The sequence below is a fragment of the Gopherus evgoodei genome, chromosome 12 (assembly GCF_007399415.2).
Source record: "Gopherus evgoodei ecotype Sinaloan lineage chromosome 12, rGopEvg1_v1.p, whole genome shotgun sequence".
NCBI lineage: Eukaryota > Metazoa > Chordata > Testudines > Testudinidae > Gopherus > Gopherus evgoodei.
In genome coordinates, this window is record NC_044333.1 from 9,795,536 (window position 1) to 9,809,922 (window position 14,387).

The following is a 14,387-nucleotide window of genomic DNA, read 5'->3' on the forward strand; positions in this document are numbered from 1 at the left end:
CCCTTTGTTTTAAACCTGCTGCCTATTGATTTCATTGGGTGACCCCTAGTTCTTGTGTTATGTGAAAGACTAAATAACACTTCCTTCTTCACTTTCTCCACACCAGTCAAAATTTTATAGACCTCTGTCATATCTCCTTGGTCATCTCTTTCCCAAGATGAACAGTTCAAGTCTTTTTAATCTCTCTTCATACAAAAGCTGTTCTGTATCTCTAATAATTTTTGTTGCCCTTCTCTGTATTTTTTCCAGTTCCAACATATCTTTTTTGAGATGGAGTGACCAGAACGGCACACAGTATTTAAGGTGTGGACATACCATAGATTTATATAGTGGCATTATGATATTTACTGTCTTATTATCTATCCCTTTCTTAATGGTTCCTAACATTATGTTTGCTTTTTTTGACTGCTGTTGGATCTTGAGCAGAAGTTTTCAGAGAACTATCCACAAGAATCCCAAGATATCTTTCTTGACAGTTAAGAGCTAATTTAGACATCATCGTTTTGTACATGTAGTTGGGATTATGTTTTCCAACGTGCAATATGTATCAACACTGAATTTCTTCTGCCATTTTGTTACCCAGTCACTCAGTTTTGTGAAATCCCTTTGTAACTCTTCACAGTCTGCTTTTGACTTAACTATCTTGAGTAATTTTTTATCATTTGTAAATTTTGGCACCTCACTGATTACCCCTTTTTCCAGATCATTTATGGATATGTTGAACAGCACTGGTCAGAGAACAGACTCCTGGGAGACTCCACTATTTACCTCTTTCCATTCTGAAAACTGACCATTTATTCTTATCCTTTTGTTTTCTGCCTTTTAACCAGTTACTCAAAAACAAGAGGACCTTCCCTCTTATCCTGTAACTCCTTACTTTGGTCACATTCTTCTTCTCCATGCATGACAAAAATATTGATAAAAATGGAATGTGTGATAATTAGTATTCAATCTGCATTGCTATGTAAAGAAGACTTCACTATTTCTCACCTGTCCTTTGGAAAAACTGGCCTATCATCCAGGTATGTTAACTGTTTTAGTCGAATAGTAAGTGTCCTTCTATAATTAGGAATTTTCTTAATCACTTCATTTCCCATCAAATTCAGCACACGCTATAAAAGCAAGGTACATAGTTTTTTAAAAAGAGGTAAAAATTAACTCCTGATAGGCACTTTCTCTATAATCTGTGAACCCAACAGGTTTAAAAACAAAAAAAAAGAATGATATACCCCAGAATGCAAACAACATGGGAAAAACCTCCAATCATGAACAAAGTTGCATTAATAATAACATTTGATTTTTTTAAAAAATTGCTACAGTAGTATTTGCTGATAATCATAGACCTAATCTTACTAATTTCCTATTCAATCTAGCTATCTCCCAGCAGTTTTTCGGTAGTTAAGGTTCAGTTTAAATTACAGTATAAAAATTATTTTCCATCTCATCAGGGCTATCTTTGTTTTTACAAAGAAACCAAACTTGCACGTACAATACAGAGAAAAAAATGTCCATGAGACTACAGTTGGTAGCATTAAGATTACAATAAGTGTCTTTGACAACAATTTGGAGCTTTTCTAACTGTACAATGCTTAGTTTTTTTCCCTAGAATTCAAATAATCCATGGAACTTCTTTTAAAAGTTCAGGGGAAGAATCAGAGAAAATATTTAGAGACTGTAACAAATCAATGGAGCTGGGTGAATTTTTTTGGGAAAATACTTTATTTGCCAAAAAATGCAGCTTCAGGTTGACTGAAACTGTTTATGAATTTGGGATGAATTTAGTGAACAGTTTCAGATGAGGAAAAAATATTCCAAAGTTGAAACATTTTATTTTGAATTTTAGCTAGGTTTAACTAAAAAAAAAGGAGGTGGGGTGGGGGAGCTGTGTGTTTAAAAATAACCAAAAACACCTGATGTCTAAATGCATCATTTTGGGGCAAAACATTTAGTTCAACCCAAAACAATGTTACTTTTTCAGTACACCAAAAATTCAATTATTTGCCCAGTGCTACTAACCATATAATTTTTCTCTAAAACACCTTCTTCTAATGAAGATGAAGTTCTACTATTATTGTGTATTGGGTTCTCTCTGATAAGACAATTTAATGAGGCTATTGTCTCTAACTCATGTAGGTGAATATATACAAAATCCTCATGTATATGTTGCTTACCAAATCAGGCATGGTCTCCAGGATATTTAGAATATTTGGATCATCTAACTTGTTGTGAGAAAGGTCAAGGACACAGATGGTTGGGCACTCCTGCAGGTGCTGTATGTCTTCCACTGTTTGTAACTTATTGTGAGCTATCTGCAGAGTGTGCAAAACACTCAGACAAGCTATTGGACAATAACAATACAATGAAAGGAAAATTAATTCACAGCCTTCTGTGCAAGGAGAATTTTCTGGACAGAGTAGAAAACTGCTGCTTTAAATATCATGACTATTTTTCACTTTGTGACTGTTTCATATATATTTGATGTCTGGCAGTGTATTTTCAAGCCTTTCCCCCAACACACACCACTTCGTTTCTTTATCACAAAGCCTAGAATGCCTGAGTTTGTTTTAAATGCATATTTATCTTTTGAACTATTCAATTACACAGAAGCAAGAGCCACTATTTCAAGTTAAATCTAAAACACACAAATGGTGGTGCATAGAAATCCCTCTTTATCATGTCAAGTGTAGCTACCTCAACATGGCATAAATTCCTCTGTAGTCAGGAAAGATTTGGCTATCATGTCCTTGGCCACTAGAGCACATCCGACTTAAAACACAAATGAAAAAGTGCTAGGTAAAGAGGAATGAAACCAAAGGATTCAGTAGGTATGCCAAGGTAAGGAATAACTTTATATAAATTGTTCCAAGTCATCACTGTCAGTAACTGTAAAACCTGTTCTTTTGATCAATTAACCCCTCCAAAATTTAAATTTTAAACACATAGGTTGGACTTTCCATTCAAAAGCCTCCCTGAAATTGCTTCTGCACTTTTTGCAAATATTTTAACCCAATTAAAAACAACCCTGCAAAATATGATCACTAGTAATTAGTAAGTTGATGCATGGAAAAATGAATACAACATAAATGAAACACACTACACTAGAAATACTTACAGAGGTTTTCAATAATCTTGATATAATTGTTACTGAGGTTGAGCGAATCCAGCTTTTGCAGGGGTTCCAGGTTTTCAATTTTATTAATTAAATTGAGGTGCAAGTACAGGCAGCGCAACTCTGTCTGAGCCTCCAGGTTCTCAATTTTTGTTAAACCATTGCATTCAAGCCATAGACACTTTAATCCTGTATACTCTTCAAGATTCTCAAGGCGGTCAAATCCTGCAGAAAACAGGGTTTAAATAAGAAGAGATTGGCTGAAAATGAGTATAGAGAAAAATTAAGCAATGATGCTGATGTAACCTGTGATCCATGACAGTAAGGGTATAGCTTTTACTGTATTTCAATTGAACTGACATAGTGATCAATAGTTCTGTGTTAAACCACAGTGTCCCTAGTGAGTGAGTCTGTCACCTGTGAAGCTACAGTTTTAAAATCAAAGGGGTGAGAGCAGGACCGGCGCTAGGGGTTTGAGCACCCTAGGCGAACGGCAATTTCGGCGCCTGCGGGAGGTCCACCGGAGCTAAGCGAACAGCCGACCATCCGCAGGCACGACTGCAGCAGCTCCACCGGAGCTGCGGACCAGCGGACCCTCCGCAGGCACCACTTCGGCAGCTCCACTGGAGCAGCCTGCCACCCCCTCTGGCAAAATGGCGCCCACCAATTATTCTGGTGCCCTAGGCGATTGCCTAGACTGCCTAAATGGTAGCGCCGGCCCTGGGTGAGAGTGACCCTGAGAGATTTTCTTAGGTCTGGAGACTCCCTAGAGCACACAAAGAATTAATACAATGGCCACAAACACAGTCACAAGTAAGGAATTTTGTCCATATTATAAGTTTCACTAAACAGATAATCAATGTTACAATCACCAACACATATACAAAACATGAAAGAGCCCATGCAATACCCAGCACGGTATTCTGTACACATATGACCATTAGATTTACAGCTAAAACAGGAGTTAGAAAGGAAAATTTGGCATATAATTGAAATTAGTAATATGGATCAAGCAAAGCAAACATTGAACAAATTATGAGATGGAACAGATGCAGTATTAACCACCCCTATAGGGATGGATTGTTGTCCAAAGTATCCTCACTACAGGCATTATTTTTGCCTTATATTATATAGGAGGAAAGATTAGGACTTTAAGCGAAGAAATGCCCAGAGACCAGCCTGGTTCAGTCCAAACTGTTTCTATCCCTCTTCAAGCCACAATTAATCCAGCAGCAGTGTCCATAGTCACAGTAGAGGAGAGTATATATGAAGATATGCATAGCATAAAACCATATTAAGTACCAGAACCTCCATATGTTTCTGTACATCACCAACAGCCTGTAGAAACACTGTATCAATCCCCCGAGCTTCCATATGAAGAAACTACTAGCCCTTAATTAAACATATACAAGTTTTAAATTATATTTGTAGTGAATTATAGTGCTTGCTTCCTATTGATATATAATTTGTGTGATGAATTTCTTATTTTTCCATAATATTCATCCCATCAAAGAAGGGGGCTTGTAGTCAATTAGTGTATTTAATAATTTATTAGAAGATTTATTGTTGTGGTTGTTTTCCCAAACATCACCCATTGGCACATTCTTTACAGTAATCTTGTAACTTTATTGGTTAAGGATTATTTCTGGGTCACCTACTTATGTTAACTCTCTTTAGGCCCAGTATGGCTGAGGCCTGTAAGATTTCAGCTTAGCGTGTAGGCTTCGTATTATAGCTTTACTTTGCTTATATATCTAATACACATTCATCACCCATGCAGGCTTGTCAATCTTTTACTCCTATGATCCTACCCTACTTAAACATGACCATCACACATTATAATTAATTATACTTAGTCACAACAATAAATCTCTATAAAATGATAAAATAAACTAATTGCTACAAGTGTAATTAGCCACCGGTACAATTTATCAAAGGTTGTAGTGGATTCTCATTATTGGCAATTTTAAAATCAAGATTAGAATCAAACAAAGAGGAATTAATTCAGGGAAGTCCAATGGCCTTTGTTACACAGGAGGTCAGACTAGATGATCACAATGGTCTTTTCTGGCTTTGGAATCTAGGAACTGCTTCCACTGAAGTCAATGGCAAAACTCCCAGTGACTTCAAGAATCAGGCCCATCAGAAAGGAAACTTAAAGATTTACAAAGGTAATGATTTTAAATGTCAAAGAAAATATGTTGGCATAATGGCACAAATAGTGCCACTAAATGGGAGATGGGCTCTCTGGAGACTAGCATGTCATATATATATAACTACTTTTAAGCTGTTATGGAAAGGCAAGCTATACCACATAAAAATGTCCTTAAAGACAACAAAGGGCACCATTCACATTAGCTCTAGGAACTCTTTTTTCCCTTTATTAATACTAGAATGCAGAAAGTGAAGTATCCACATTTGGGTATTGTTCATTAATAACAAAACTGATGGTATGTGAATGCAATGTGCTTATATATTTTTTTCTGGGCATTCTTTATGCATCAGTACATAGGATCCTGTAGCTGAAAAACACAGTCTTTCTCTAAAAGAACATTTAAGAAGGAATAAGGTACATTTTTGCTCATGAGATATTCAGGACCAATATTTTAAACCAGGTCTTTAGAAGTGAGAAGCTAGTGTTTGATTCAGTATGCCACCTAGATCCCTCCTTAATTTATAGTAGCTTGTTTTTCATCAATATTGTTGGTCACAGTTTAGAAGTTAAAAGTACATTTAAAAGAGTAAGATTCAAATTTAGATTAACTGGTTGTCTGTAGCAACATCAAAATAGTCAAATCAGAACATATCAGTACTCTCTCAGTTCCAGTATCTTGCCTCCAATACTGGCATGTTTCAAAATAAGTTGAAAACACTCCAAAAAGGCACCTAGGCAACAGTGCAATATTTTATCGTAACAGAAGAAATTGCTTTCTAACCCCACAGAAAGTAGTATAACCTTAACCATGAGGCATAATAACCCTAGTATTTTTTGCCTATCTAGCCAGCTCGTGTAGCTACATATGCTGGTTTTTTTTCATATATGTATATAAACTCTCTCTCAAAATTCCAAAAAAGCCATAAATTTGATTGATTTCAGCTGATGATGAATATCACAACTGACTAAACAGTGTGTAAAGAATGAGCATTTCCTTATATCAATTTTAAATTTGTTGTCTTTAAATGAAGAATCACATAACCGGCTGATACACAAATGCCACAAAATTAATCAAAGTTGTTGCTGAATCCGCTAGCCTTGGTCATTAGAATCTTATCCTGCGCTATATTGACATCCTCAGCTCCTGGTGAATTTAATGGAAGCTGTAAGATCTTCCAGGATCAGGCCTTAACACTGATCCTGAAGTACTTTTGTACATTGCTATTGACTCAGCTCCACCCCTAATTAAATTTTCCCATCAAATTAAATTATATTTCTAATACAATTTCCAGATACCTTCCCTCAGTGAACCTTATCCAGATCCCCTGTTACATTGCTAGTTAGAACAATAATTCTGAAATGTGATTTTTGTGTGTGTGGCTTACCTTTATAATGTAAATATAGTGTGTCATTCAAACTTGGGGTCATGTATAATTTTTGCTGTTTGCAGATGTCTCGCAGGAGCTTTTTCGTCATTCTAAAATTATTAACAGGAAGTATGAACAACATAAAAAAAACTTTAAATTACAAAACACATTCTGAAAGCTTTAATATCTGCCTGACTTCAAATAGCTGAACAATCTGCTTCCTCAACGACATGTAACTCATTAGCTGCTTTAACCTTTCGGAATATTACTTAGAGGAATCATATAGTAGTTATTTTAGAATTGCTTTCCATTTCTGCTTGTTTAGAGTGCAGATGTTTTGCTTATCATTTCTATGCTGCTAAAAAAAGAAAACAAACAATAAATTACATAGGCTATTAATATTTCCTCATGAATTTAATTAGTTAAGCAACTACATGATCCTTTTTGTTAGAACTTCTTTTTCTCTTCCTTTACCCACCCCTTAATTTTTTTGTTTCCATTTGTTGTGTCTTGTTATTTAGCCCCTGAATCTATTACTGGCAGGCAGACCCTAGTGTCCATGTACAGCCCCATTGAAGTAAACGAGGCTCTGCATGGGCACAGTGATCTACCCATGTGGAGCCCCACATGCAGGATCAGTACCCCTGTCTCTTTTAGTAATCTGTGCATCACCTAACACATGTTGGGTATTATCAAAACCAGAACTCTTTTAATATGTAAGCTTTTAAACTTAAATATTTAACATATATAGAATATACAGCAACGCCTCACTTAAAGTCGTCCCTGTTAACGTTGTTACTTTGCTCATCAATTAGGGAACATGCTGGTTTAAAGTTGTGCAATACTCCCCTCTAATGTCGTTTGGCAGCTGCCTGCTTTATCCGCCGCTTGCAGGAAGAGCAGCCCATAGCAGCTAGCCGGTGGGGGCTTGTAGCCAGGGTGGACTGGCAGCCCCCCATCAGCTCCCTGCTCCCCTAAGTTCCCTATGCTGCAGCCGCTCAGCAGGCTATCAATTACCAGCAATTCAGCTGTCCCTCCCCCCACTGCCATGTGCTGCTCCTGCCCTCTGCCTTGGAGCTTCTCCCAAAGACTCCTGCTTGCTGTGCAGGGGAAGAAGGAGAGGGCTAATGTCAGGGTGTCCCCCTTCCCCCTGCTCCTGCACCCCGCTTACCCCTTCTCCATATAGAGCAGGGAGGGGACACGGACGGAGAGAGACATAGAGAGCTTGGGACAGCTGCTGGTGCCTCAACTTCCTGATCCAATTAAAAAGACAATGCACTTAAGAGTGGGTCAGCTTACTTAAAGGGGCAGTGTGCATCTCTCGCTCTCTCCCACACACAAGGTGTGTGTCTGTCTCTGTCTGCTACGCTGTCTCCTCTCCCCCTGTGTTCATGCTGCCTTGTGTGACAGGCTACATTAACAATAATGTCTTAACCCTGGAGGGCTCAGCCGAGTGCTAGTTCACCATTTAGCAGCAAGGCATTCCCTGGAAAATCTCTCTCCTTCTTCCACCCTCTAACTTCAACCCCTCAACCAAGCTTCACAATCCTCATAGCTGTGAACAGTATTAAATTGTTTGTTTAAAACATATACTGTGTGTATATCTATATACTATATAGTTTTTTGTCTGGTGAAAATTTTTTCCCTGGAACCTAACCTTCCCCACTCCATTTACATTAATTCTTATGGGGAAATTGGATTCACTTAACATTGTTTCACTTAAAGTTGCATTTTTCAGGAACATAACTACAATGTTAAGTGAAGAGTTACTGTATTTGAAACAAGCTGAAAATATTTTTGTCTTTGAGAAGACTAGATTTTACTAAAATAAACCTGTCTAAAAGGTTAAAAGAAAACTTTATTAATTTATCCCTACATACAGTACAAACTTGTATCTAGTTTTGTTGTGATTAGTTTATAACAAGTATTAGACCAGTGGTCCCCAACCTTTTCGTGGGGCGAGTGCCAGACAAAGGACCGTGGCGGTGGTGGAGCACCCGCCGAAATGCCACCGAATTTCTGCGGGATTTTAGCGTCGCCGCCTCTCGATGACATCTCTTGTCAGCGGTAAGTGGCGTCATCGAGAGGCGTCGCCGCTGAATTTCTGCAGCGTTTCGACAGCAACGCCTCTCGATGACACCACTTGCCGCCAACAAGTGATGTCCTCAAGAGGTGTCGCCACTGAATTTCTGTGGTGTTTCGGTGACAACGCCTCTCGATAATGTCACTTGCCACCGACAAGTAACATCATCAAGAGGCGTCACCGCCGAAACGCCGCAGAAATTCAGCAGCATTTCGGCAGGTGCTCCACCGCTGGCCAGGACATGAGCACATTTAGATGTCCCCACGGGCGCCATGGCGCCCCCAGGCACCACATTGGGGACCCCTGTATTAGACATTACAAAATTATATTTCAGCATTACTACTGTATATTTCTCTTAATGCAAAAACTGCACAGGTTGAACCTTAAAGCCCCAGTCCTGCAAAGATTTAAGCATGTGCTTAACTTTATACATTGAATGGCACTACTCAATTGCTTAAATTTTTGCAGGATTGGGGCTTAAAATGGTAAGATATTCTTGGCAGGAAGGCAGGCCCAAACTAACACAGTAAAGCTTAGTAAAACTGGTAGAATCAGGACCTTGATCAATGAAACTGCATTTAGAGTTTTACTTATTACACTGGAATAATTCAATATTTCTGAGAAACAAATAGTTCTGACACAATTGATGGTCACTTCAATTCATGAGGCAACATAAAATGTGGGCAACTATCAGAATATAAATAAGTCCCTATAAACATTACAGGGCTGAAATAATCTCAGAAGGACTGAAGATTCAATAAGAACTGAAGGGGTTTATAAACACTACATCTAGGTAATTCTTAAGTGTTAGTAGACAATACAAACTATTTTATGCATGATAGATCATAGTGTTTTGTTTTATTTATTTGTAACATTTCACTGCTTTTGGGTATGAATCTACACTATTTGAAGCCCTTGAATTAAATTCTTGGCACCTCCAGGCAATGTATAGGCTCATAATAAAATATGCTACTTCCTTTGGAAACACAAATAATCTCACTATATACAGCATATGTTCCCTTCAGTTCTTCTGAAAGGTGTTGGCTGGTAACCCAAGGGACTGAAATTCTGTATATATCTACAGCCTGATCCACATCCTGATGAAGTCAGTTGACTCTTTCCTTTGACTTTAAAAAACGCTGCAGAACAGGTATGTTAGAGCTAATAGAAATGCGATGTTCCCCATTTTATCTCCTACCAACACGTTAACAACTGTAATTCAAATATCATGTCAATTTAGTAATTGGTCTTCCTGCTGAAACTTTCAACAAGGTTACCAATTAGTACTCATTATAGTGGCAGATTTTGTGATGTGCACATCTGTCCACAGAGGGAAAATGGACAGAGAAAACTAGCTCATTTCACATTTGCCACTGCATAACCTTCAGATGGTAAAAATCTATACTAACTCAGGACAGATTTGAACCAGAATCCTTAGAGAAAAAGAAAAGATTTACATCCCATCTCTTTGAGCCACTTACTACGTTTCCTTTGTTAAAAATTTTCTCTGAATTTGAAATATTCATACTCAGGTTGCTAAACAGTGTATTGTCTGAAGTGGTACTGAGAAATGGTCCAATCCTATAGACAAAGCTACCATTAAGTTTGCACAGTTGTCCCTGAAGCTATTAAATAATCCTTCATGGTGTATTCAAAATGCAGTTTGCTACTACGGACATCAAAAAGCAGTATGAATTTTGTAAAATGTCAAGGACAATTTTTGATTTCTTGATTGGCATCAGGTTCATCTTATATACCATTCTGCTGCATAATTTAAGATAAACACAGACAGCAAGATCTTGGCTCTACTCAAGTCAATGGCAAAACTTCCATTTACTTCAATGGAACCACAGTTACATTCATTAATAACCTTAAAATAAATTACCGAAGGCAACCTTTGTTTTCTTCTGCCTTGACACTGGATGAATCTGTCACTGGTTTATGATCACCACCTGACTGCTGCTCATTATGTTGATATATTTTGGACACAGTGTACATGGTTTTCTCTTCAGATTTAGTATCTTCTTGTTTTATGTAAGAGAAAATATTGCCATATAACAGTATGAATGTGAAATTTACATTGTTTACTTTCTAAAGAGAAATATTTATTTTTAAAAAGTCTATTTCCATAAAAATGTTCAAGTAGTCTCTCCCAAAAAAAACATTTTTGTTAACTTTTTTTAATTAAAGAAAATTGCAGCTTTTTTAGAAGCAGTAGCTATTAATCACAATCTAAGAATATTCCAATATTTTATGTATTACTTACCTTTAGATAAACTTGAAGTGAGCTTTGATATGGTAGTATCTATGACTCCAAAAATGAATAGTAACAATGGAAACATTAGTATCAGAGCTCTTGTAGTTTCTTGTTGCAATGATATATGATTGTTGCATATTACAGCTATCCTCTTAATTACTGGTGATTTGGTATTAGTATAGGACTGCCAACCTTGCATGTAAAGAAACTAAAATAATAGTACATCCATATTATTACAGGGCACCTTAGTTGTTAGTGTAGCTTTTCCATACAATTACCTGTTTTTACAGCTATCATGGTATCTCCAGTACTGTAATCATTCAAAATCTCTTTTGACTTCCTTTGTACAGTCACATCATCTTTGATTCCCTCTTCAGGCTCTGGCTCTACATCTTGTGATTGGGACTGTAGTTCTGCCATTTAGAGAAAAAGAGATACACAAGGTGGCCTCAGCAAATATATAAATACATCTCTACCCCGATATAACACGGTCCTCGGGAGCCAAAAAATCTCACCGCCTTATAGGTGAGACCGCATTATATTGGGTTTGGTCCGGTACGGTGTACCGGCATGAGCCAGTATGTCGTGCCAGACTGGACGGCTTCCCCAGTGGTGATTTAAAGGTCCCGGTGCTCCAGCCGCTGCGGGGAGCCCTGGGCCCTTTAAATCACAGCCAGAGCTCTGGCAGCAGGGCTCGGGCGGGGATTTAAAGGGCCCAGGGCTCCCCTCAGCGGCTGGAGCCTCTGGCTCTTTAAATCACTGCCTGAGCCCGGCTGCCAGAGCCCTGGTGGGGATTTAAAGGGCTCAGTGCTCCAGCCACTGCAGAGAGCCCTGGGCCCTTTAAATCACTGCCGGAACTCTGGCAGTGGGGCTCGGGCGGGGATTTAAAGGGCCCAGGGGTCCCTGCAGCAGCCAGAGCCCTGGGCCCTTTAAATCACCGCCTGAGCCCGGCTGCCTGAGCCCCAGTGAGGATTTAAAGGGCCTGGTGCTACAGCTGCTATGGGGATCCCCGGGCCCTTTAAATCACCACCAGAGCTCTGGCAGTGGGGCTCAGGCATTGATTTAAAGGGCCCAAGGCTCCACACGAATTCGGATATAAGGTGGTAAAGCAGAGGGGCTTGGGTGGCACTTTAAAAGGCCCGGGGCTCCTCGCTGCTTTATTGCATTATATCTGAATTTGTGTTATATCAGGTCGTATTCTATCGGGGTAGAGGTGTGTACAGAGCTAAATTAGGCTTTCAGTTACACCAGTTGGGAATGCATGGAAGCTGTCTGATTATAACGAAGGGCAGAATTAATTCCACAGTAAAAATTGGAAGGTCACTAAGCAGGGTGGATTTGATTTAAATCATTACTCAGGAAGACTCGATTTAATCATGGATTTCTACATAAAAGTTCATTCTTGTTGGTTGTTATAACCTTAATACATATTCTTCGCAACTCAGAGATAGATGTAGGTTTCATTTTTAGAAGATACATACTATACATTTTGTAAGTGATTTATTTTGAAAACTTTTCAGATTAGTTTTACAGCTATATCAGAAATGAATGATTGTTTGGTTATTTCATTTACCAAAGGTAACTGAAGAAGATATTTCTGAAGTCACTGGGAAGTGAACTATCTCCAATTCAACAGGTTAATCATTAATATTTGGAGGATATTTTCTTGCCATGCTGTATTAGGAGGAGAACATCACCAGACAGGCATTTAAATTGATTTATTTAACTAAAACAACAACAACATTATGTATTCTGGATTTTTTTCTTCAACAGCAAACATATAATATTTCAACAAAACAAGCATATGAATTTTTGAATTTAGTTAAACATTGAAGGTTTTTAAAATCAGGTTTGTTTTTGTTAAAATTGTTTTTAACTAAAATAGTTTAGTTAAATGAACTATTTAAAAAAAAAACCAAAAATTAAATCGACTATGTCAGCCAGGTCAACATGAGAAACTTAAAATATTGGCTTCTGCAGCTAACTCAGTCGTCTTCACCTTCATTTTCCTGTTTGTTCATAATCTGGAAAAGAAAAACAAGCTTTCCTGCTTTTTCAGGTCCCAAATGATTTCTCAGTTTGGAATGAACTAGTCCAAAGGAAGAATTTTTTTTTCTACACTGGCAGAAGAAGCTACTGCTGTTAAAAGTGAGATTATCACTTCAACAGTTTCTGTATCCAAGTGCTTAAGTGACTTCCATTAGTTCACTGATGTGACTTTCTTTAAAACATTATCAGCAAAGATATATTTCTTGAATGGTTCACCCTTAGCTCTGAAGTTTATTATAGCTGGCATTACAGAGGGATGATTGCTGGATGTCCATGTCACAGCTAACTCCTCTTCTTCAGCAGTTAAGGTTTGACCTTGGTACCGAGTATTGAGAATATTTGCAAGAAAACTAGCTGGAGAAAGTGCTTGTTTTTAATGCTTGTAATTTAACTCTGTCATTGCATATTTCTCTTTTTAAGATCTCACTCAGTTCCTTCTATATTTCAACAGGTCAGCAATAAAACAGCTATTTCCCTGCATTTTGTTCAAGGCTACAGAAATAGGCTTCCGGGTACTCAGCATGTGTTCAACATTTCTTTTAAGAACAATGTTGAGAACTTTGCTTGTGACAGTGCCATCTATTTTTCACTATTTTGTTCACAAACTGTCATCAGATTAGGCCAGTTCTTGACATAGTGCTCAAAACAGTCCACTACTGAGTTCCATTGCACATCCTGTGGGAGAGTAAGCTTGGTTCTTCCCATTTTTTTTCAGAGCAGCTGCTGCAAAGTGGTTGTTACATAAGTATTTTGCAATTTCAACAACATTAGCCTTTATTTCTGGAACACTGCAGTATTTGGTTAGGAAATGCATCAAATGAGCACTGCAACCGTATGTTATTAGCTTGGGACTCTCGTCACTGTCTTCTAAATAATTTCTCCTCATCTTGGATACATTTGCAGCATTGTCTGTGACCAAGCTGTGTACTAGATATTTGAATTTTTTTTCACAGTTTGTTATAGCTTTTACTGCTACTTCTTGTAAGTATTCTGCTGTGTGTGTTTCCCGATGTATCAATTGTTTCTGTTAGGAAGACTTTCCCTTCTTCTGTTGTCAGACAAGCACATACAACAGGATCATTGTGGACATTGCTCCATCCATCAAGACACGGATTAACAATTTTATCCTCTAGACCTTTTGCACACTACTCAATTTCTCTTTCATACACTTTATCCAGCAATTTGCCTGCAACGTCTGCTCTGTTGGGTGGACTGTATCCTGGTATTAAGGACTGAACCATGTTAATGAAGTGTGGGTTCTCAATCATATGGAAAGGAGAGTTTGTTGCATAAACAAACCGGGCAATTTTTTCATCAATAACCTCTTTTTGTATACTGCTGATTTTTATCACAAACTTATTTATGGT

At 38.0% G+C, this 14,387-nt stretch overlaps 1 protein-coding gene across 4 annotated transcripts in view; it reads right to left on the bottom strand.

Annotated features, from left to right (window-relative positions):
• Window positions 1–14,387, bottom strand: part of DNAAF1 (dynein axonemal assembly factor 1) — a 33,618-nt gene that overhangs the window by 12,110 nt on the left and 7,121 nt on the right. For 2 of the 4 annotated variants that reach the window (XM_030582160.1, XM_030582157.1), the window contains 7 exons: window positions 11,250–11,384; window positions 10,981–11,025; window positions 10,600–10,738; window positions 6,650–6,741; window positions 3,113–3,334; window positions 2,172–2,338; window positions 991–1,112 (listed from right to left, as the gene is read on the bottom strand). In XM_030582160.1, coding sequence (XP_030438020.1) covers window positions 991–1,112; window positions 2,172–2,338; window positions 3,113–3,334; window positions 6,650–6,741; window positions 10,600–10,738; window positions 10,981–11,025; window positions 11,250–11,268 — 806 coding nt within the window. In that variant the 5' untranslated portion in view covers window positions 11,269–11,384. The remainder of the gene's footprint in view (window positions 1–990; window positions 1,113–2,171; window positions 2,339–3,112; window positions 3,335–6,649; window positions 6,742–10,599; window positions 10,739–10,980; window positions 11,026–11,249; window positions 11,385–14,387) is intronic. The other 2 variants (XM_030582159.1, XM_030582158.1) reach the window with 2 other exon arrangements.